At 39.7% G+C, this 22,904-nt stretch overlaps 1 protein-coding gene across 1 annotated transcript in view; it reads left to right on the top strand.

Annotated features, from left to right (window-relative positions):
* Nucleotides 1-467: 467 nt before the first annotated feature.
* The window catches only part of foxo3a (forkhead box O3A), a 43,842-nt gene continuing 21,405 nt past the window's right edge, over nucleotides 468-22,904 (top strand). Inside the window, exon 1 of the mRNA XM_035430037.1 lies at nucleotides 468-2,055. Within this exon, the coding sequence (XP_035285928.1) occupies nucleotides 1,504-2,055 (552 nt within the window). The 5' untranslated portion in view covers nucleotides 468-1,503. The remainder of the gene's footprint in view (nucleotides 2,056-22,904) is intronic.

Here is a 22,904-nt window from a genome sequence, read left to right as displayed (position 1 = left end):
CCAACTGTATAGGCTACAGGGAATGATGTAGTCTAAATAAAACGTAAGCTGCGTGAGTCGTTCTGAAATTAATCAAGTGGTTACAAATGCCCTAACATATTTGAGAATCAAATAAAGAACTGAACAGTAGTGTAAGAATGGCCACGTTATTTACGTCATTCTCGATGTAATGTGTACACAAATATTTCCATGCGCGTACAAAAAAAAGCCAAATAAGATTTGATAAAGATACATGGCCAAGAGCGCTTGCATGTAGAGAAAAAAATGTATTTCTATTTTGAAAAGATATCTCGCTTATATATATATATATATATATATATATATATATATATATATATATATATATATATATATATATATATATTTAAAGACATGCTGCTTGAGTGTTATCAGGGGCTAGCTTTCATTCTGACCTGCAATATTAGTGATTATTTTGACGGTGTCCCTTTAAGGCAATCCCTCGGCGGAATCAAGGGGGCAGTTCCTTTCTTTCTGGGGTTGGGCTGAACCTTCATTCTGTTCTCTTTAAGTTTGCGCTTACTGCAAGATCATAGAACAGCAAATTGTAAATATTGTAGTGGTAATTTAGTTAAGTATGCATGTTGCGTACGGTACAGCCAGCAGGCTGTGAAAACGAAAATATTTTGTCGTTGGTTGTTTTGTGCTCTCCGAAAGACAATGAGGTGATGACAGATCTGTCCTCTGCTAGCTGGCTAGATCCATTACTGACGACTCCTTTCCTCAGCTGTGCGCTTATGAAAATGAGCATTAAGAAATTGTCAAGATGGCACCAGCTATAGAAATTGGAACGTGGTGGCAGTTTTTTCCTAAGGGATTTTAAATCTTGAAGCAGCTTGGTGGATTATTATGTACAAAGGATGCTTTTCTCGTTTAAGTATTTTGCATTTGCGCTTTCTCTCTCAGTATGTGTCGCCACTTAGCCAGTGGCTGCATTGCATCAGTCGCCTTGGACTCGCACGCAATTCTAAGAGCTGAATATATTCAATGATGGGCAAATACCGTTACGCCGCATTACGGGCACCAGATGTGTTTGGTCTGTTGGAGCACAAACTGCACAACGAGGAGCGTTTCACGTAAACGTCAGACCAGGAATAGATGTAGTTAATCCATTTGTAGGCTACTGCGATTAGCTACAGTTAGTTAGTTAAGTAGCTACATTGCGCGTGAAGTGCTATGCTATATTAACTTCTGGTGTCGGCTAGGCGTATATAAACAGTGTACATTGAAATTCTGCCTGATTTGTAAACATATGCAAATGATTTAATATTAGCCGGACTTCACTAACATGAATGCACCAATGCAATGAATTTTATTCATAACAGAAATGGTTAGACTTATCATTAACAGTTCTGCTTTGCAATGGGTACACGCGCAATTTAGTTAATGGAATGCATATTTAACAGCAAACTAGCCATCCATTCGGCCTGGTTCGTGTGACTGACAAGTGTCTTCGCTGGGACGAGCGACAAGAGTTGAGTGAATATGGAAGAGTCGCTGTCACCTGACCCTCTATCCTCGCTGGACGTGGAAATAGACCCAGATTTTGAGCCACAGAAAAGGCCAAGGTCCTGCACGTGGCCTTTGCCTCGACCAGAGTCCAATGCAGGAAAACCTGGATCTACTGACAATGAGATTATTCCTGAGGAAGGGGACGATGACGCTGCCACTTCAGTCACTAGTGGCACAAACGGCATAGTGAGCTACATCTCCACTACGGGGGGTGACGGAAACAGTCCCAATGCTACTACCGTGGAAGACATTAAAGCTGCGTCCGCCATCCTGCAAAAGTCGGGTTCGCAGCTTTCCTCGCTTTCTCCTGCAGCGCCTGGGGCTGGTCAGGGGTCCCAACAACCGAGAAAGTCGTCTTCGCGCAGGAATGCGTGGGGTAACCTTTCGTACGCAGACCTTATCACAAAAGCCATCGAGAGCTCGCCTGAAAAAAGACTCACCTTGTCCCAGATCTACGACTGGATGGTTCGATGTGTGCCATACTTCAACGATAAAGGCGACAGCAACAGTTCGGCAGGGTGGAAGGTAAGCCTAGGACCTGCAGCATTTTAAAAACATGTTCAGAATTCAAAATACGTGTGGTAGCCTACGCATACTGACGCTAGCGAATAAGGCGCAGACTGCAAAAGAGGCTATGTCTCTTTACGAAGAGCCGTTCTTACTGCTTTGTTGTCATTGTCACGATGAGCTCTAGGTTGTTAACCTTTTTTTTTCAAACCAAGGAGCAAAGTGTCGAAATAATTTGGAGGTAAATTATTTTGATACAATACCATGGAATTGTATGAAATAGTAATAATAGTATAATTTTTACTTGAAAATCTCTGCACATTTATGTATTGCACAAAACGTTTTGTACGGCCAAGGCAGGCAACAGTTAGGCTATTATTAAACATATTAATATAAAACATTTGAGAAGTTCAAGTCGGTCGGTCTACACACAGTAGGCTACTATTTAAGGGAGTGCTGTTTATCTTCTTTCAGAATACTGGAGATCCAATGCAACTTTTAGTTTCAAGAACTGGGCTTCTGCTTTTTTCATCAGATAATTGTACTTTGCAACACAATGGATATTTTCCAGTCTGCATATCTACAATTTTAGGGGGATTATTGGCCTGTTATTTTTATGTATATTGTATAATGTTTGCTCAAAATGTTTTGTTTTTTTCTCTCCATGTAATAAATAGCATAGAGTTAGCCTTTTGATGGTACTTAAACAGTCATAGAAATAACTGTGTCCAAAGCACACACGGTAAATGAGTGGAGGAAAAAGAATGCGCCTCTCACCTATCCACTGAGCAAGCAGCTCCCTAAAAGACCTTTGTTTTGCCTTTAGGTGGTGAAAAGGTGCAAACATGAATAATTCTTGTTTTTGCTCTTGATTAAGTGTGCTCTCATAAGAATAATGGTAAATTTAGTATAGTTTACACAGAACAAATTTACAGTATGTGTATGTGGAGACACACTGTGTGCATGTGGGCTTGTGTGTGTATTTTCCTTTTCTAAATGCCCTGCCTCTTGGGAGTAGATTATCGCATTTCAGGCCTGGCAAGATGATGCATTGCTAATAGAGCAAATCCTGCAGGACAGCTATAAAATAACTGCATATCAAGCTCCTGGGTGGTATCGGTCTTTAACACTGTCTGCCTGGGTCAAATCCTGACTGTACTAGTGTCTACACAAAAGCTCCTTTTCCTCCACGGGGACACTTTTTGGAACTTAGGAACTTTTTGTGGAACTCAGGAACTAAGAATCTTACAGATTTATCTGGTTGATGTGGCACTGGTGATCAGTGTGTTGCCGCTGTGAAGTCTTCCTGTGAAGTAACTGTGCAGCTCTGAAAATGTGTACATGTGCAATACCAAATGGACTGAGGACATCGTCACAAAGGATGGGCCTAAAATTAAAACTAGAAATTCCAAATTGGAGGTGAAAAAAAAAAAAAAGTTCCAAACAAACTTCTCAAAGCTTCTCAAAAGTGATATCCATCCTAGTTACAACAGAAATGTCAGTCATTGTTATTGAACTGTTATTCTCAATGAAATACACGCATAGTATCATCACATCATGACAAAAGCAGAAATTTAAATTTTAGGTGTTTTTCTGACAACCCCAGTGAACAACTCTAATTTGTACATGTTCCTGTCAGTCAGAATTGTAATATTATTTAAGGTATCTTTCTTCATATTTAAGATGGCCATCAGAGTGTTACACAAGTGTGTAATACAGTGTGATGCACCAAAGTGTCAAGATACTGTGTGTCATAAATGTGTTTCATTTGGGGCTATGCCATAATGCCATAGTGTCTACCATAACATCAATAATCAGTTGCTTGGATCAGAGCTGAAGGAAGTTACGAGTGGTCTTTTATTTTTAATCAATATTCATGAAGGAGACACTATAACCACAGTGAAAAATTCAGATTAAGAGAGTTCATTCATGTTATTAATGATTAATTTTTCTTCCTGTAACTGGGAGTAAATGTGTTGAGTCAGCATTTTTGCAGAAAGGACAAAGGTCTTATTCAGTGTTTTGGGGGGTAGGGGTGTGGTGTTGGCGTCTGATCTTGGGAGCCTCATAATATTAGAAACAGGGCTTGAAAACTAAAATTTTCAAAAAACTTTGTACTGAGCAGAATCTGAATTTTAACATTTATGTTCTTTTGTTCCTTTTGCAGCATGTTCCTGAACTGGTTAGAATTAAATGAAAAACCGGTTAATTTTGCACGTTTCTCCCACTTCCTGAGCATTGAAACCAGCCTAGTAGCCTTTCTCAAAACCTACCGTCTTTGTGATCATGTTTCCAAAAATAATAATGAACACAGGAACAGTGAAGAGTTTTTTATTTTTTTTTATTTTTGTGGCACTCATTCTCTGATATGCACATGGCTTTTAACTTATTAATCATGACTGCATACATGAAGCCCCCCAGCCCATCACCACCTGCCCCGGTCTAGAAAAAGAAACACATTCTATACATGATGAAAAACACAGTGGGCATACAATATTACACTGCGTTAGCACTGGATAATAGTCCCAGTGAGGATTATAATGCGAGTTGCTATCTTGATGAAAGATGAAAAAATGGAGCTAATAATTATGTAATCGGTTCAATTAAGTTTCAGGTCATTTTGGAGGATTCTGTAGAATTCCAGAGGATCTATCTTGATTTTTCTTTTCATTTTTTGCAGATGTTAGAAATGTAAACAATGGCTGTCATTTGTTTATTTTTGTTTGTCTAGAGAAATGTACTGTACCAATGGAAATTATGCATAAATTGATTAAATTGGCTTGTTAGTTATGTTATTTGTTCTCCCATGTCCCTGTGTGGGTTTCCTCTGGGTACTCCAGTTTCCTCCCACAGTCCGAATGCATGGTTATGTTAACTGGAGAGATTTAATTTCCAGTAGGTATGAGTGGGAATGCTGTATGTGCCCTGTGATGGACTGGTGACCTGTCCAGGGTGTGTTCCTGCTTCTCAACTAGTGCATGCAGGGATAGGCTCAATCAGCCCCTGCAACTCTGACCAGGAAAAAGCAGGTTAGATAATGGATGGATGGATGGAATTATGTTATTATCTGTTTAATGGTAGAAATACAAAAAATGTGACTCTCCAATCCTGAATTTATTTTAGGTGTTGAAAAGTTAATAGCCAATTAAGAACTACACCTGTGTCTGGCAGTCTGAATACTATTTAAAACATTGAGAGTGTCTCTTTATCTTATGCAGCTCAAGGAAGGTTGAATGCCCAAAATGTTTCTGCTCAATGAAATATAGATTTTAAATAATACAATAAATCACAGTAAATAGCCATTTTTGTGATTTATATGTTATATTGAGTATTTGAAAGCAACTATATTTGAATGGTGTGCAACAAGGATTGACAGCTGACCCCACCTATGGCACAAGCGACCCTGAGGAGCAGTTGTTCCTTTGAACATATTCTGTTTAAAGTCAAAATGTGCCTTTCACATTAGTGATTGAATTAAATCATCACTAAAAGTTTTCAGACAGTATGAAGCTGTTAATTTGAAAATACTGTCATTCTTGAGCAAGCAACTCTTAGCAATCATGTAAAGACGAAATGGGGCACAACTAACCCCGGTCTCTCCTACAATCGCAAATACCATTAGGCATTTAGACGTAAAAAATTTAATTACTGTAAATTACTTTAAAAACTGTAAATGCAATAGCTACCCTCCACCTTCCATGACTTTTCCTAAATATTTGGGCTTACAATTACAGCGTTTGTGCCAGAAAACACCCCGTCAGACAATGGGCAGCAGGTTTTGGTACCTGACCAGTTGCGAATGCATTGAGCAACTGAATGAGCAACGCTTTGATGTAGGCTAACCAATTTGTGTCCCGTACCTGCTCATTATGACAGAAAATTTATTTTAAAATACTGTACTTCATATTTATTTTAATTGTAAACGGCCTGTATTTATTAACTGCGTCACACTCAATAAACTCCTACATTTTAAGTCATTCTGCCAGACGTAGCCTAAATTATTGAGTTTGAATAAAAATATGTTCGCCTAATATGTTCGCCTAATTCCTAAAAAAAATGAAAACATGAGAACATGTTTATTAGTTAGCTAGCAGGCAGGTATTCACTATCACAAATAAATAGCAGCTAATTAGTTTTATGGCTACCTTCTTTCCCCTTAGGCTGCATTTAGACCAGGTCAGGCAAGGCGGGAAAAACGGCAGTCCTCCTATTCATTTGAATGGGGGTAGTGCGTTTAGGCTGCGGGAGTGGGGACTGCATGGGGTGCAGAAAAAAACCGCAGCGGCCGTGCGGGAAGAAGTAGAACCAGAATCAACTTTTGCCATAAAGCAACCCGACGTCATGCTTCGGTGGCCAATCACATAAGCCGGTGATCAGAGCGGAAGACGCCCACGGGAAGAAGAGCCTTGTTTAAATTACCATGTAGCATTCCGCTGGTTACCAAGCAACTGTGAAGATATGGAAGCGAGACTGAAACATTGCTTGGTTTATTTCCTGTACCCAGCTTCGACGTCTACGTCTGGCTTGCAGTCTACGCTGCAAAATAGCGATAGCAAGAAGCTTCCTTAGGTTTGTGTCCATTTGTTTGAGTTAGCGGACCTGAAATGGAGGGGGGGGTTAAAGTTCACAACATGACATCACACAAATGAGCCATGTATTGACACGCCCACACCTCCGCACCTCCTACAGTAGTCCCTTATCAGTCTCCGCTTCAGTGTCGCTGAATTAACTTTATTGATCAGTCACCTCTCTTGGGTAATGAAGTTCAGCACTATTTTCATTTATCTCTGCAGCTGCAACAGAACTAGCATTAGCATGCCACCGCTGCAACTGCTGACTAAATCTTGCAACTGACTTCTTTGTTGAAGTAGCCTGGGTAGTGTATGGTAGGCATGCGCTTGACTGTCTTGGTGTTTCTCTGAACCTTTTGGTTTTAATAAGGATATCAAACTAGATTGCCGTTTTTAACCAAACGTTCTGCCCACAATGTAATCACAATGACCGTTCCGTTCATCTGGGCTCACTTTAACAGGTAATTTCACAAGGAAATAAACAAAATTAGAGTAGATAAAGCTTGTTTCAGAAGTGCACTGACAGTTCAGCAATGTAATTTTTCACTTTTGAAGTCAGAAAGTATGATAATTTGACTGTTAACTCATTCACAGCAGTGAGAAATGATTGAAATAACATGTGCAACTGTAGCAAAGGTAACAAGTGCTTGAAGTTTCAAGAAATCAATGGGTAGTAACCAGCTGCGAGGAACAAATAGCCTACTAGTAAAATATTGATAGGCTGGCGCATTTAATTGTGGAAAGAAGGAGCATGCTGTTTTGGCTTTCATTTAACAAAACGTTAAAAAATAGAGCATGCTCAAATTTCACTACAAAAAAAAAAGAACGGTTACAGTGTGTCCATTCTTTTTCTTTAAAATTTGATTTGGTACATCATGTACATTGCTAGGTCTTGATGGAGCACCTCTTGTCACTGTGTGTTACCATGAAGGGGGAAGGAGCACTGGGCTTCAACATCATTGACAGGGGCCAGCAAATATCTGATTGTAACAACTGACAAGGACGGGAATCTGAATCCCTGTATTTGTTATTCTAAATGCGTTCGGGAGGTTTCTGGGCATGGCACTCTTTTCTGTGTGGGGATGGGTGGGCATGGCTACCCATCTTGTGGTATGGGACCAGATTCCAGAAGTGCTTGTTGCCTATTAATAGCTGCAATGACGAATGCTACCAAGCCTAGATACAGCAAAGCAAAAAGAAAAGCTGACAGGGCTCGTTCAATAACTAGAGTCAACCTTGGAATTGTTTTTCCTTGGTGGCTGAAGTTCGCCAGGCGGATGAAAAGCCATGCAGAGTTGGCCTGTTTTCTGTTGGAGCTGTAAGTAAACTTACTTTTAACTATCTAGTTATGTGAAGCAGCTACATGCCCGAGGTTGGGGAGCTTTTGGATTGAATTCTGTTCAACCATCAAGATGTCTTCCTCCCTATGGGAACTGCTGTTACTGTGTATAGTTGCAATTTAGCTGGCTTGGTAATTCATAAATGCTTATTTTAATCGGGGACTGAATTGATACAGTATGCATGCTATCTAGCTATGTGCCAGCTTTACTATCAAAGCTAACAAAAGTTGCAAACTTATCAGCGTTCACTGATTATAAAACACAACATAACTTATATTGAAATATGTCAATAATTTATTTCTGATTCTATACCTCAGGAATAAAACATTGTAATATTACATAACATTTTATTTGGCAGCAGCTTTATCCAAAGCGATGCACAATAACTGCATACCAAAGGACGTTGGAACAACTACGGAACACAGGTCAGATAAGGTAGCTACAATTCGCATAAAGTACCAGTTAACCACTTAGCGGACACACCCTAGTGGTCAAAACGCTGGCGTGCCTAGATTGCTCAATTCAGACATTATGTACTCCTGCAACCAAATTATAAGTTGAAAACACAAACGCGGTGTTCTAGCTTTATTAGTAGATGATTCAGGACAACTATGCTGAATACAGAGTTTCACAGCGCCACCATTGTCGCGTGGTCGTGCATTTACCAAGCACCCCCTCCTTGCAGTCTGTAACTACACCGCCCACACACAATATACTGGACAATAGTGTTGATCTGGGCATACATGAAAACATTCTTTTACCACTAAAAATTCGTATTCCGTCATAGCAACAAGATAAAGCCAACAATAGCCGAAGGTATGCCAGCACAGCTGCGAGAAACGCTGCTCACTGAACACTGAAATAAACGAGGAATTTTAAAAATGATGCCATGCCATTCTACTGTCAATATCTGGGACTAAATATTGAATAAATATACAACCTTACCATTGGTTTTATGCATAGAGATGCCCCTTTTGAGACTGAGTGGTCATATATTGTCTTGGACAATTTGTTTGTGAAATATACACGCATTTGTGATGCCTGGGTACCTTCCAAAATATCTGTGCGTAATACCACACGTTGTTTTCGGTGTTGTCGTCCTGTGTAGTATAATCTGGCTTGATCGACAGTTAATCGACCCAATAGGTGACAGAATAAGCTTTCTAACAATGTATAATATGTCTAATTTTGCTTTTGGAATAGCGTTTTTATAGCTCAACGTAACCAAAAGTTTTGTCTCATTATAGCTGCATTACACATTCAGTCTGTGGAAGCAGTAGAAGTCACTGCACCTGGTGAAATTCTATCGATGACTTTCGTCATTTCTTGAAATACTATTGTTCTTGAGAAATTATGAGCATGGCTAAGGCATATGTTTTCTGATAGACCTAGCTGATATACTGTTTTCTGGACTAAGTTAGAACTGGGGAGTGACAGCATTCATTCTGTCTCTGTCTCTATCTACTGAACACAGATAAGATTTCATCATCTAAATGTAAGTGTTACTGCTGAAAATGTTTTGCTTATATACAGTTGAGGCTAAAAGTTTACATACACCGAGGCTAAAGATATTCAAACTCAGTTTTTCACAACTGCACATTTCTTGTTACCATACATTTCTTTTGCCACTGTTTGGCCATAATGATCAGCGCTATATATGGAGGAAAAAGGGTGAGTCTTTTAATCTAAAGACCACCATCCCAACTATGAAGCATGGGGGTGACAGCATCATTTTGTGGGGGTGTTTTGCTGAAAAAGGAACTGGTGTACTTCCGAGAATAGATAGCATCATGAGGAAGGAGGATTATCTAGAAATACTGAAGCAATACCTCACAACATCAGCTATAAAGTTAAAACTTAGTCGCAACTGGGTCTTCCCACAGGACAATGATCCTAAGCATACCTCCAAAGTTGTAAAAAAATGGCTTAAAGACAACAAAGTGAAAGTATTGGAGTGGCCATCGCAAAGCCCTGACCTGAATCCCATAGAAAATATGTGCACTGAACTGAAAAAGCATGTCCGAGCAAGGAGGCCCACAAACCTGACTGAGTTACACCTGTTCTGTCTGGAGGAATCGGCAAAAATTCCGGCAAAGTATTGCGAGATGCTTGTGGAAGGCTACCCCCCAAGCATTTTATTCAAGTTAAGAAATTAAAAGGCAGTGCCACCAAATACTAACAAAGTGTATGTAAACTTTTGACCCACTGAAAATGTGATATAGTACATAAAAGCTGAAATAAATATGTCTCTTAGCTATTATTTTGAAATGACCTTTTATGGAAATAAAGTAGGTACCCTAATTGACTTAACACAGGAAATGTATGGTAACATGAAATGTGAGGGGTTGTGAAAAATTGAGTTTGAATGCCTTTAGCCTAGGTGTATGTAAACTTTTGTCCTCAACTGTACGTTATTTTTGAAATTGAGTGTCTTTAAATAGGTTAGTGGTGTTTTAGAATGAGGATACTTCACACTGTAGCATAAACGTTTGTTGGTTTGCTAAGTAGTTTGTGTTTAATGTATGTACTGGATGTGACCTCAACTGGAACATTGCAAAAATGTGGCGGACGTTTGAATATTGAATATAGAAAAACATAGGCTACAAGAGTTAATGATTACACATTTAAATACGGTACCACATAGTGTGATAATGTTTTTGCATTATTTTTTAAATCAGATATCAGTGTTTCATCTTAAACCTTCATAAGGGGCTCATTTATATGCTTTATAATGGACAAAAAGAATTTTATTCATTTTTGGAGAGATTTTGGATGTTTCAGGACCCCTAGATATTTTAAGCCACTGGACTGACGGAAAGCCTGTAATTCCTACTTGGAAATGATGCAACAGTGAGTTTCTTTAGTCAAACAGTTAATTTGTAGTGAAATACATGATTATGTTGTGATTTACAGCAATGCACAATTTAGACATTTTGGATAGATTTGAAGACACTGTGTACGCTGCTTACTTTTTGATTCATAGATCTTTAGTAGTTCTGCGTATCCACCCTTAGATTTGAAGCACTTGTGGTCAAGGAGTTTTTGATCCATAGTTTAACTGGCTGTATATTTGCAATCTCTCATTATTTCATTGCAAACTAAAAAAGAACAAATTCATTTTTAATTTTTGCCTAGTCTATAGGCCTCAGAAGTCTGACGTAACGCAGAGCAAAAACCTTGCCTATATATGGAATTCCGGTTCAAAGGGAAATTTCTCTATGGAAAAATGAATGGATTTTCACATAACCGTCCCTGTCACAGTCTGTGATTTAAGCTGGCATTTAAAACTTGGATGTTTTTATCCGGACACATTTCTCTCTTAAATGGCACTGGATCCGCTGAATTCCGATGTCCTTTTTCAACCGAAACAATTATTTTGCTAACAAAAAGCTAACACTGCTGCGCATGTTATTTACGTCACAGCTCTTGCGGTTCCCTGGCAACGCTTGTGAAGCACAAGTAGCCTAGTTATATTAAGATGTTTACAACAATATATACAACTGTAAAAAATTGATAAATGTATAATTACACTAACGGGAAACAACGAGAAGAAAACGGTTTTCGCGTGTGTATTGAAACAGCTCTGTCTGTGATGATGTAGCCTAATTGTGCGATGGGTCATCTTGGGTGGCTAACCACTTAGCCGTTAGCAATTGGCTTTTTAAAATGGCGCAGAATTTTTTAAATTATAAAAAATGGGTAAAATGCATTATTTTTTCATATACAAAAAAAACTTCCAAATGTCATAATTTATTTTAAAGGAATTCGGAAATCGCCATTCATTTGTCCCGTAGGGGCGTCTATTCTTTGAACCGGAAGTCTCGAAAATGCTAACGAACCCGAACGGAATGACGACGCGACTTCTGAGGCCTATTGCATTTGTGGCACTTTATTTCTTCCTAAATTATGAATATAAACTGATCTAAGTTAGTATTATAAATGGTACAAACGTCTTGCTTCATTTAAGCCATTTTTCAAGTGTCTGTGGTGTTCACATCTGGTGTTATAAAGCTTTAAATTGGGTACCCCCTAAATTGGCAAGGATTGGCCAGATTTGGCAAGTGCGCTAAGGGGTAATGCTACAGCATACAATGAAATTATAGATAATTGTGCTTCCAACTTTGTGGCAACAGTTGGGGAAGACCCTTTCCTGTTTCAGCTTGACAATGCCCTCGTGCAAAAAGCAAGGTCCATAAAGAGATGGCTTGCTGAGTTTGGTGAGGAAGAACTTGACTGGCCTGCACAGAGCCCTGACCTCTACCCCATCAAACACCTTTGGGATGAATTGGAATGCTGATTTCTAGCCAGGCCTTACGCCCAGCATGTTTTTTGTAATTATGGTGAAAAGGAGACATGCGCGACCCTCAGGAATCCGAATCCCCAGCAGATAAAATAGTATTCCATAGCCAGATATAACCTGCTGCTAGTGTATTATTTCTGGTGGCTAAGTCACCGGGAAAACTCATTTGAACAATAAGATTCTTACATGCCTATCTTTGCCAAGGTCATAACTACAGTGTGATATAAAGCATTTGAGATATACGAATGGGTGTTTTTTGTAATCGCAATGAAAAGAAGACCTGCGCCGCCGCAGGATTCCGAATCCCCAGCAGCTCGAATAGCCACAGCTAGCTATGACCTGCTGTAGTGTACATGTTTTCTGGTGGCTAGGTCACCGGTAAAACTTGTTTGAACAACAATATTTTCACTTATATTTTTCCTCCAAGATTGTGTCTACAGTATGGTATGAAGGATTTTAGTTTTACGAATGGGTGTTTTTTTTTTGGGTGAAAATGGGCACATAAACCTGGTCGATTCCAGGCCCCAACTGCAATGGAATTTTAAAGCCACAGGGTCGCAATATTTGAAACTTTTTGGCACATATTGCGTTTTGAGAGTACACTTTTCATTAAATGATGCATCCCATAACAATATATACCAGTAAGTGCGTACAGTATATTAGTTTTACTGAACGAATACCACAAAATATCGGTTCATTTTGTTGAACGAAAACAGATAACCTCACCCTAAAAGTCGCACAGGTGATGATGCGTTTCCCTCCAACAACAGTGCTTACAGGGAAGTGGCTAATTTAGTCGTATTATGGGAAACAACAGTTATATTCAGGCAAATTGGCCGATTATATGTTGTTATTTGATTATTCTGTAGCATTTATGACATTATGCATGAAGAATAAACTGTCAAAATATGTTTTCTGAAAGATCGCCAAAACAGGTTTGACCTCCCTGGCATAGATGATAATTATTCCAATTTTAATGGTACAGATATATTATCAAAATAGATCAGTTAAGTTGCCCTTTCTATTTTTCAAGATGATACAATGTTTGCCATATTGGAGTGGAATTTTTTTCAAGAGTTGCCTACGTTGCCTTTTTTAAAGTTTATACCGCTTTAATTTTTCAAATCATATAGGCTACAGTTTTTGCTGTTGGATTACACAAAGAATGTGAGTGAATGTAAAAAGACAAGACTCAATGATGCGGTGTTGTTTATTTCAGCTAGCGGGCTAAAACATAATTTTTTTTTATTGGTATTTGTGGTTATGAAGAATTTAGTGGTCAGTTGTTGTGTTCACCCAATGTTAAAATGAAACCTACACCCTTGTGTACAGTATATACTACATTGCAGTATTGAACAAAGCAAGTTCAATTTCCATTCATGCACTTATGCACAGTATTTATTTTTTAAAGAAGGACAGAAAAGACTGTAATGCCTTGTAGACTTGAGGTCAATTCCACATCAATTCAATCAGCACAGGAAATGAAAATGCAGTTCGCAAATTGAAAAATGTCCAGTGTTCTATGAGGACTTTTCCATTGCTAAATTGAGTTTTCTTAAATTTTTTGCACTGAATGAACTGAATGTTTTTTACTTTGTGACCAATACCACTAACTCCATGGGACTGCACTGCCATGTTATAAGAGACCCTGAAAAACAGAACAATGCTATTGATCAGAAATTACAGTGGCGATATTAGTGTGAAATCATCCACATGTATGTCTATATGAAATAGTAATTGGGCAACTGTGCCTGAAACACCAGGAGGAAAACACAGCTGTTATTCTTGTGAACAAGTAAATTAACCTCAATTGCTTTGGTAAATATCCAGCTTTATAAATGCTTATTGTCAAACAATTTTGTTACTGCATTCACTACACTGTACAGGACTTGGGATATGGGTGTCAGCTGAATAAATAATGTAAAATCCCAAGTGCTTGGATACACTGGGGGCTGTCTGCACACACTTGTTATGGGAGCGTGAAATTGTTCCACCGGCCCAGGGCATCCTTCTTGCCGGACTCCCCCTGTGCCAAGTCATTCTGCTCATCTCTCTGGTTCACATTGAGGGCGGGGGTGGTAACAACTGTGGTTCTGACTCTGGTCAGTAATTCTGGTCATTGAAGATTTGAGGATGCTGACGTGCACTGAAAGCAGATTGAATGAACTGAACACACTGTATGGTTTTACTTTATTTTATCTTACATGTCGTTGCATTGATAATACTTGGAAGTACCTTGATAGTTTTTGTCTTCATTCTGTAGCTTTTGATTGATGCCCATGTCCTCTTGGTGCTTGTAATTTATATGTATGATGCTAGAATGCTTGTATGTTTGTATGTACATTACAAGCAGTTACTGTAAATATTTGTTTGTTCAGTTAAAAATCTCACTTCTGGAGAGATCAGTGGGCAGCAGCTTTTTGTTAGCCTTAGTTTTTCAAACCGTCAAGGTCAAACAGTGTGAGTATCTAATCGGTACGAGGTGATTAAGCATGGCTTGCAGTTGGCTTTCCAATTGATCCCAAAGGTGCTGGATGGGGTTGAGGGCAGGGCTCTGTGCAGGCCAGACAAGTTCTTCCACGCTGATCTTGACAAAACCATTTCTATATTGACCTTGCTGTGTGTCCGGGGGCATTGTCATGCTGAAACAGGGAAGAGCCTTCCCGGTAATGTTGCCACAAAGTTGGAAGCACAGAATCATCCAGAATGTCATTGCGTTAAGATTTGCCTTAACTAGAGATAAGGGGCCTAGCCCAAACCATGAAAAACAGCCCCAGACCAAGGGGCGTCCAGATACTTTTGGTCATATTGTGTACCATGTTTAGAGTTACTATTTTCATGTAATCACCCCTTGCCAATATTGCATTGGGAATATAAGAGTTTGGAAATATTACTGGTCTCTTAAACACTATTATAAACTTTTCTGCAACCAAAAATTAATTGCGTAATCTTTTGCCATCCCCACGTTTTTTCCCGAAATTCTTCAGATGGTGTGACATGTTGCATTGTAATGATGATGTAATTATGCGAGTAATGATTGTTGTACAAGGAAGGTTGGCTGCAATGGCCAGTGCTGCGGTAAATAAGTTTGTTGACATTATTTTTGCACCATTCTCACATACTGTCGGCCAGCTTCAGCCAGTGTCAACTAGTGAGAGGGGGTGGGTGCTGAATTGGCTCAATCTGAGTAGTGTGCCAAACGAATAATTAATTAATTAATACATAAATAAATAAATAAATAAACTCTTTTTTCCCCTGTCATCCCAAAGGTGTTCTGGAGATGGTTTCTGTTTGTCCCAAAGACCTTTTTTTATGAATGTTCCAATTCCAAATTTTTATTGTTACCCTTGGTCCCAATTCACCTCCTAAACACTCACCCTCACTCACCCCACTCACCCCTCAAACTGTTTTCAGTTTAGCTTAATTATAAAGTGTCACTTTCTTGATGGACAGTGAAATTATGCTGTTTCCAGGGCCATCTTCAGTGTTTTATGTTGTTTCTCTGTTCTGTCTAGTAGTTAAATTATTCAGGGCCGGCCTGTGGCATAAACGGTCTATGCGAATCCAACAGCAGCCCCCCCCCCCCCCCCCCCGCTTGCTCGGACAGACTTGCTTAGGGCCACCAAAATCCTAGGGCCGGCCCTGTAATTAGTTTAATGTCACTGATTAGCTAGAGATTCCATTCACCTGCTGTCCTAGGTCTAAAGCAGTCCCTGCTTAGAGGGCCAGACTTGAGTATCCCTGTAACAGAGGATTGTTCAAGCTTTCCATGAGTACCCAGTCCTGGTTTTGGAGAGACACATTTTTGAAAGTTGCCACATTCCTTGCATGTGATTGCAAAGACAGCCACAATTGACTATTTCAAATTATGGGGGAAAAGGGGGAGATTATTAAAAAACAAACAAGACAAGGATCCAGGAGTGGGAAGCAAGAAGGGGTGGGTAGTTATTTTACCATATCCTCCAGGGATGTTCTTTGCTTCTTCTGAAGCCAGTGCTCTGGGTTATATGAGGTGAAGGGGTTCACTGGCTCCCACTCTTAGTCAAAGTGAGTGAAAACAACATTACCATATGTGCAAGGGTTTGAGAGGCCTCCAGATTGCAGAGCACGTGAGAAAGGGGAGCGTTTCTCAGACCTGGTTCTTGGGGGCACATTGGCCTGGATACAAACATTTGTCTTTAATTTTGACTCATGATGAAATGCATGTGTTATGTTTTCCTTCATGAAAACAGTTTGTTGGGTTCATCAATCATCAAAATGAACTTGCCAAAATGAGTTTGTCAAAGAAAAAAAAGACTGGTATTTAATTACCATCAAAGTTAAGGACAAATGTCACTTAAATGCAGACCATTGTGTACACTGGTTTTTCTTACAGCTGGCCAACTGTTTTCGTCTTGGTTTGTTTTAGTCTCTGCTTTTTTAACTGTTAAATGAAAGCTAACCCTCTTTTGAGATCTACACAGTTAGCCCGCTGTAAATCCATTGCAAGGAAGGTGTGCTGGTACAGGAGTGTTTATGGAGTAGATATAGTCATAAACATAAATAATGTTGAAGGAATATATCTGCCCTTTGAATCAATCTGGTTGATTGTCTCAAACATCATTAGTTTGTCAAACAACTAATTATGCCTGGTAAATGAAGCTGCATACCTGTGTCATTAAGTTGGTCTAGGGGTACTTGCAGAAATGACTTTAAAAATCCCTTGGCTATTAACACAAGCACACAATAACCTCTGTCTCTCAGAAAATACTCATATATTACAAACAGATTATATCACATTCACAGGTCAAGTGTTCAAATACGTCAGTTTACTGAGGAGTCAATTATGAGAAATCGCAGCATGTAGTTTTCTCCATTAGTGTGTCACAAATGTGTGTCCATTAGTGTGTTTCCTTACTCTTCTGTGTGCTTGTACGTCGCTTTGGATAAAAGCGTCTGCCAAATAAATGTAGTCTAATGTGTGTGTATTTCTCTGTACACTAGCCATCAGTATTCAGTATGTCAGTGTGTTTCCCCTGTAGACTGGATATCAGTATTGTTGCGAGTGTTTTCTTGTAGACAGCAGGCATCAGGGTTCTGGGCAATTCTCTTTGCCCCCTCCTCTGTACCCAGTGTACTCCTGTGCTGTCTTCCATGGACCATGTGAGCTGTGGAGCCGAACCGTAATGGTGTCTCCCAGGGATGGGAGGTCTGGCTTTGAAAATAAGCTCATCTGGAGCTACTGCTGATGAAATTCTGCATTTTGTAAAATTCACATAAAAAAGTAAAAATAGGTTTGTAATTCCTGGAAAGAATCCGGGGGTATTTGGGAATCAAGGAAATATTTATCTTTCTATTCTAATCAGGGCATACAAGACAGAGTAGGAAAATCAAAAGCAAGGTGAAATTGTAGGTGCAGAACTGGGCAAGGGACAGCTGTACTCACCAATTTTTAGACGCAACATTTTTCCTTTCTAGTAAATTGGAATGCCTAAATTGAGCCCTTAGTCAGTTCCAGAGAGTTCTTTCTTCTGAAACCAGCTGCCATTACTTTTAACATTGCATTCCAGCTGGGCTGCGCTAAAAGAGACAACTTCATTCACAGCTGACACAAGGGCTGTGTCCCAATACGATGTCAGCTGCCTCACTGTCTACATCCTTAGAAGGCAGCTCCCTCTGCAGGCATCATCCTAACGGTAAAGGAACCTCAAAAGGCAACAAATTTGGTGCGCACTTTGGTAAGGCAGAGTGATGTCACAGGGATTTCACAAAACCAACACAAGATCAGTGTTTACGGTTACAGCCGATGGCTTTAACTTGCCAACTGACAGACTCTACGCAAATAAATACTTCTGTTGTTGTAGCCACAATTGTTCTGACTCTCTGTTTAAAGGAAAACAAAATTAGTTTTACAGTCGGCTAACTACATAACTTCCTACTAGTTTAGCTACTTTTTTTGGTTTTAACCAGATTATCATGATTTTATTTGTTTGCTGTATGTCACTGTATATTCACATTTCCACCACTTAGCTGGTTTGAGCCACCATTAATTTAACGGAAGTCAGAAGTCAGTCGGAAGAAATCGCAAAGACCTATGGGATAGCCTTCCAGCTGAAGGATGCATCAGACACTGCCTTCAAATTTAACCCAAATAGGGCACATTAGAAGGACACAATTTTTTGATGACTTCGGTTTGGGACATGCCTACAAAGGACAAGTGGGAAAAATAGTGAAAATGCTGCCTTCAAATGCTGCCTTCTGAGGCAGCTGACTTTGTATTGGGACAAAACCAATAAAGCCGTGTTTCCACCGCAGGAACTTTACCCCGGAACTAGGAACCTTTTGAGGAACTTCCTGTTTCCACCACAGGAACTAGGGTCTAAATTTAGTTCCGGGGGCTTTATTTTACCCCCCAAAAAGTTCCTGCTCGGGGGGTAGTACTTTCCGAAAGTACAGGAACCTTTTGGGTGGAGCTTGCAGCTCTGAACATTTCTGATTGGTCGAGTACTCGCAGCATTTTTTTGTGTTTGTTTTCAGCCGCCATGTTTAAAAATATGCAGCCGCAAACCAATTTATTTTCATAATAACTTCAAATCAAACTTGTATGTTATGTGGCGCAGTAGCCTAATTTTGGTTATAGCCTGCCAACGTCTTGGAATTATAACGTTTGCTCTTCTGTTCTTTTCTTGCTTTAGTATTCGTTTTATACATTTTTTTAATAAAAAGCATTTGTGCTGGGACAGCATATTATGTACCAAAACATTCAAACGGATTAATTCGGTTGCTGAATATTTTCTTCCGGATTTTCTTTGTTAGCCCGTTGTAATTGACTCAAAACGTTTGATACAGTTATGTGAGGTATGCGGTAGTTCTGCGTAATTCACATTGGTGATACAGTAAAAGCAAACTGGAAATCACCTTCCGCACTTTTTGTCAGGGTAAAATAACGGGTTAATTCTAGTAATCGTCCCTTTAGCTTTTTCAGACTGCCGTAATTTTACTCTGCCATTCTTCAATTCCACAAAAAGACCAGGAAGACTATGGACTAATTTATGGTGCATGGTTCGCATCTGGAGGGCACACTTCACTGCTCGGCTAGCAGTAACTTCGAAGGAAAGCAAACGGTGGCTGTACCACTACTAATTTAAATTTTCACGCAAGTCCGAGTTTTCGTTCTATTCTTGTCATTTTGCTATTTGCGATATGGAATTGACGATGAGAAAGTAATCAAACAGCAAATTGTTTACAACGTGTGCATGTTTTCTGCTGTTGTTGCCAGTTATACATATAAATGTGAATGCATTCGGTCGCTTCGGATGTCAAGACATGAAAGCGAATGTTCGCATAAAAACATAATGAATGTGTTTGAGAGGATATATAAAACAGTTACAATCTGACTATTGGCCTGTTATATCCTATTTGTTGCATAACAACGGTCCAAGTTCAACTACCAACGACAGTTTTGCTTGACAACGGTAAAATATGCCCAAACGGCTGCAGAAGAATATTTCAATTCCAAGTGATTAAATCGATTTAAAAAAAAAAAATACAAAAGTAACCGTATAATCATTGTTGGTAACCCGTTGTATATAAGTGGAATAAACCCCTCTGGGCTGTCCCGGTTATTAGAAAATAATGTAGGCTACTTCGGTGGTAGTATGGGGTTACAGAAGAAATCATAGGACAGATGGACCGACGACAGCGTCGTTTTTTCATACGTCAGTGGGCTAATTTGCCTAATCTTCGCGGGACTTTAGACCGCGGTGTAAACGCAGACAACCATGGGCTGAAGGAAAAAAGTAGTTGAAAAGTAGTTCCTGGGACTAAAAGTTCCGGGTAATTTTGGTGGAAACGCGGCTTTTGTCTGTAGGTAACAGAGGAGACAAGTCTGGTGCGCGGTAAGACCAGATGACAATCCTAACGGCTCAAGCCCCCCCTCCCTTGGTGACAGTCGGGCCAATTATAACTTGTGGGGTTGCCAGTCACAATTAACGAGGCACAGGTGCACTGCTTTAGAGGAGAACCTGTGCTTGTTTGCACTGTTTTGAATTAATGGAGGAATATACAGTGAAAAACAACCGCAAATTCCAAATGGAGATAAAAAACTAGGTAAAGAACTACATTTAGCCTTTTAAAATTGGCTGTGATGTCTTGGCTCCAAAATCTGAATTATAAACTAGGGATAGGTAAGAATAATGGATTGATTGATTACTGGTGGGATATGTGCCTTATCGATCTTTTTATGCCTTAGCGACGGCACAGCCTAGGCCGGAGGCATTATATTTTTGGGTTGTCCGTCCGTCCGCCCGTCCTTCCGTCCGTCCCGATTCTCGTGAACGCGATATCTCTGGAACGCCTTCAAATTTGGCACAAACTTCCACTTGGACTCAAGGATGAACTGATTAGATTTTGGTGGTCAAAGGTCAAAGTTCAAGGTCACTGACCTCACAAAACATGTTTTTGCCTTGAGGGAATACAAAACACGTTTTTGCGTTGGGGGAATTTCTTCACATTTGGCATACACATCCACTTGGACTCAAGGATGAACTGATTAGCCTATATTTTGGTGGTCAAAGGTCAAGGTCACTGTGACCTCACAAAACATGTGTTTGGCCATAACTCAAGAATTCATACGCTAATTATGACAAAGTTTCACACAAATGTCTAATAGGATAAAATGATGAAGTGATGACATTTTATATCCAAACTGACTACTGGTTGGCGGAGGCATATAACCACGAGGCAGTATTTCAAGTTTTATTACATTACATTACAGGCATTTAGCAGACGCTCTTATCCAGAGCGACTTACACAACTTTTTACATAGCATTTTACATTGTATCCATTTATACAGCTGGATATATACTGAAGCAATGCAGGTTAAGTACCTTGCTCAAGGGTACAACGGCAGTGTCCTTACCCGGGAATCGAACCTGCGACCTTTCGGTTACAAGCCCAGTTCCTTACCCACTGTGCTACACTCCGTCCTATTTATTGTCACATAAATGCTATGCATGCACTATATGTTGGAACTTAGCTCCATTTATGAAAAGCTTGGGTACTGATATGCCTTGTTATTGCATTGGCCATTGCACCTTTGGTCCCACTGGGGTAACAGTATTAGTTATTGCACTGTGGTGAGATCACTGAAACGCCAACAGGCTTTTAGTCTGATTAATATACAGCCAGGAACACTGCTCCCCAAAAAGGGCCTGCTCTGTGCCAGGCCAGTACATTTGTTTGTATCTGTGCATCTTTGCATGGAAAACTGATAGCTCCGAGTAATGGGCATTGAGCGTCGACTTTTTAAATTGGGTGTCTAAATATTAGTCAGTAACTTTTACTATTTCAGAGGGAACTTAGCTGCAATACTGGCTGCAAATGTGAGTTGGGAATTTCTGCATAGGTTTCTTGCTCACAGCATATGCAGCAACAGTGATTGCACTCTGCTTTTCCCTTATTAATAGAATGATGTGTGCTGCGATAATAAAACTAAGTACTAAGAACTGTCTGATTAAACAAGCTATGTGTGTATTTGCATAGTCAATATTAATTTATTCATTCAGTTATGTTTATAAGGCGTTGTTATTTGACTAAATGCACAGATGTGTGGTTCATGGTAAAGTAATTGCAGAATCAGTATAGTGGTTAACCAAAATAATTTTTTGATTTCGCTGATTAAACGCATGAATGCACGGCTGTGTGAATCGTGTTCTCCACAGTCCTACAAGACTATAGCATTGAATATCACAGCCTGAACCGCACAGCATCTGTGCTCTGCTTAGTGATTGTTGAGAGCCACATTCTTGGTGTCTGCAGCCATTGGCCAATGCCTTCCCCACCCCTGCTTCTGATTGGCCACTGAATGTAGCACAGGAATCAATTGACACGTGTAGGTCAGTGTGCGGCGATATGGGAGATGATAACCGTGCTCACTCCACAAATCGGATGTTCCGTTCCTAGCAACAGCTGCAGGAGGGTTCAGAGCTCAAACAGGGAGGGATGCAGGCTTGTGTTAGCATCACAACATTTATCTGGTGTATGTTCAGAGATTCTGTCTTCTGGTCAGTTGCTATTTGTAATTCATCCTGGTATCAGTTGCACACAAGTTAAATCATGCTTAAGCTGAACAGGTTTTGCTAAAAGCTTGAAAACAAAAAAATTAATGTCCAAGCACTACTCTAATGCTCCCTAGTGGCTTTGATTTATTTATGCAAGGATGTAAATTGGACATTGTTTGGCTGATTTTTGTCAGATGCCCGGGGATTGGATTTTAAAGATTTACTTCCACATGCAGATAAATTAAGAGCCAAATGGGATTATTAGAGTAGAGTGCAGGCTTTGTTTCTAGGTTGCCTATTCAGTAGATGCACCACAAGAACAGTTTCACTTTCTGTGGTGTGACCCGTGCTTCTTCTGCTGCAGAAAGCACCATAGATGGGCATTCCCATCTAATACTCTGTGTGTGGCTAGTGGCTGCATGGCTGTGTGTTTTTTGCTTTTTGTGGGATGGGTACTTGTATCACTCAAAATGGCATCAAAATGCAAATATCTGACAATTTTCAAACTGACAACTCTGTTTCCTCTGTGTCATTTGGATGGGCTGGAGCCTATGTTGGATATCTGTTTAATACAGTTAGTAAGATTTAGGAATGCTTCACTTTGAGAATACTGAGA

Source organism: Anguilla anguilla, chromosome 1, assembly GCF_013347855.1.
Source record: "Anguilla anguilla isolate fAngAng1 chromosome 1, fAngAng1.pri, whole genome shotgun sequence".
NCBI classification, from domain to species: domain Eukaryota; kingdom Metazoa; phylum Chordata; class Actinopteri; order Anguilliformes; family Anguillidae; genus Anguilla; species Anguilla anguilla.
Note: the sequence above shows the minus strand (reverse complement) of the source record. Positions and strands in the feature narration are given on the sequence as shown.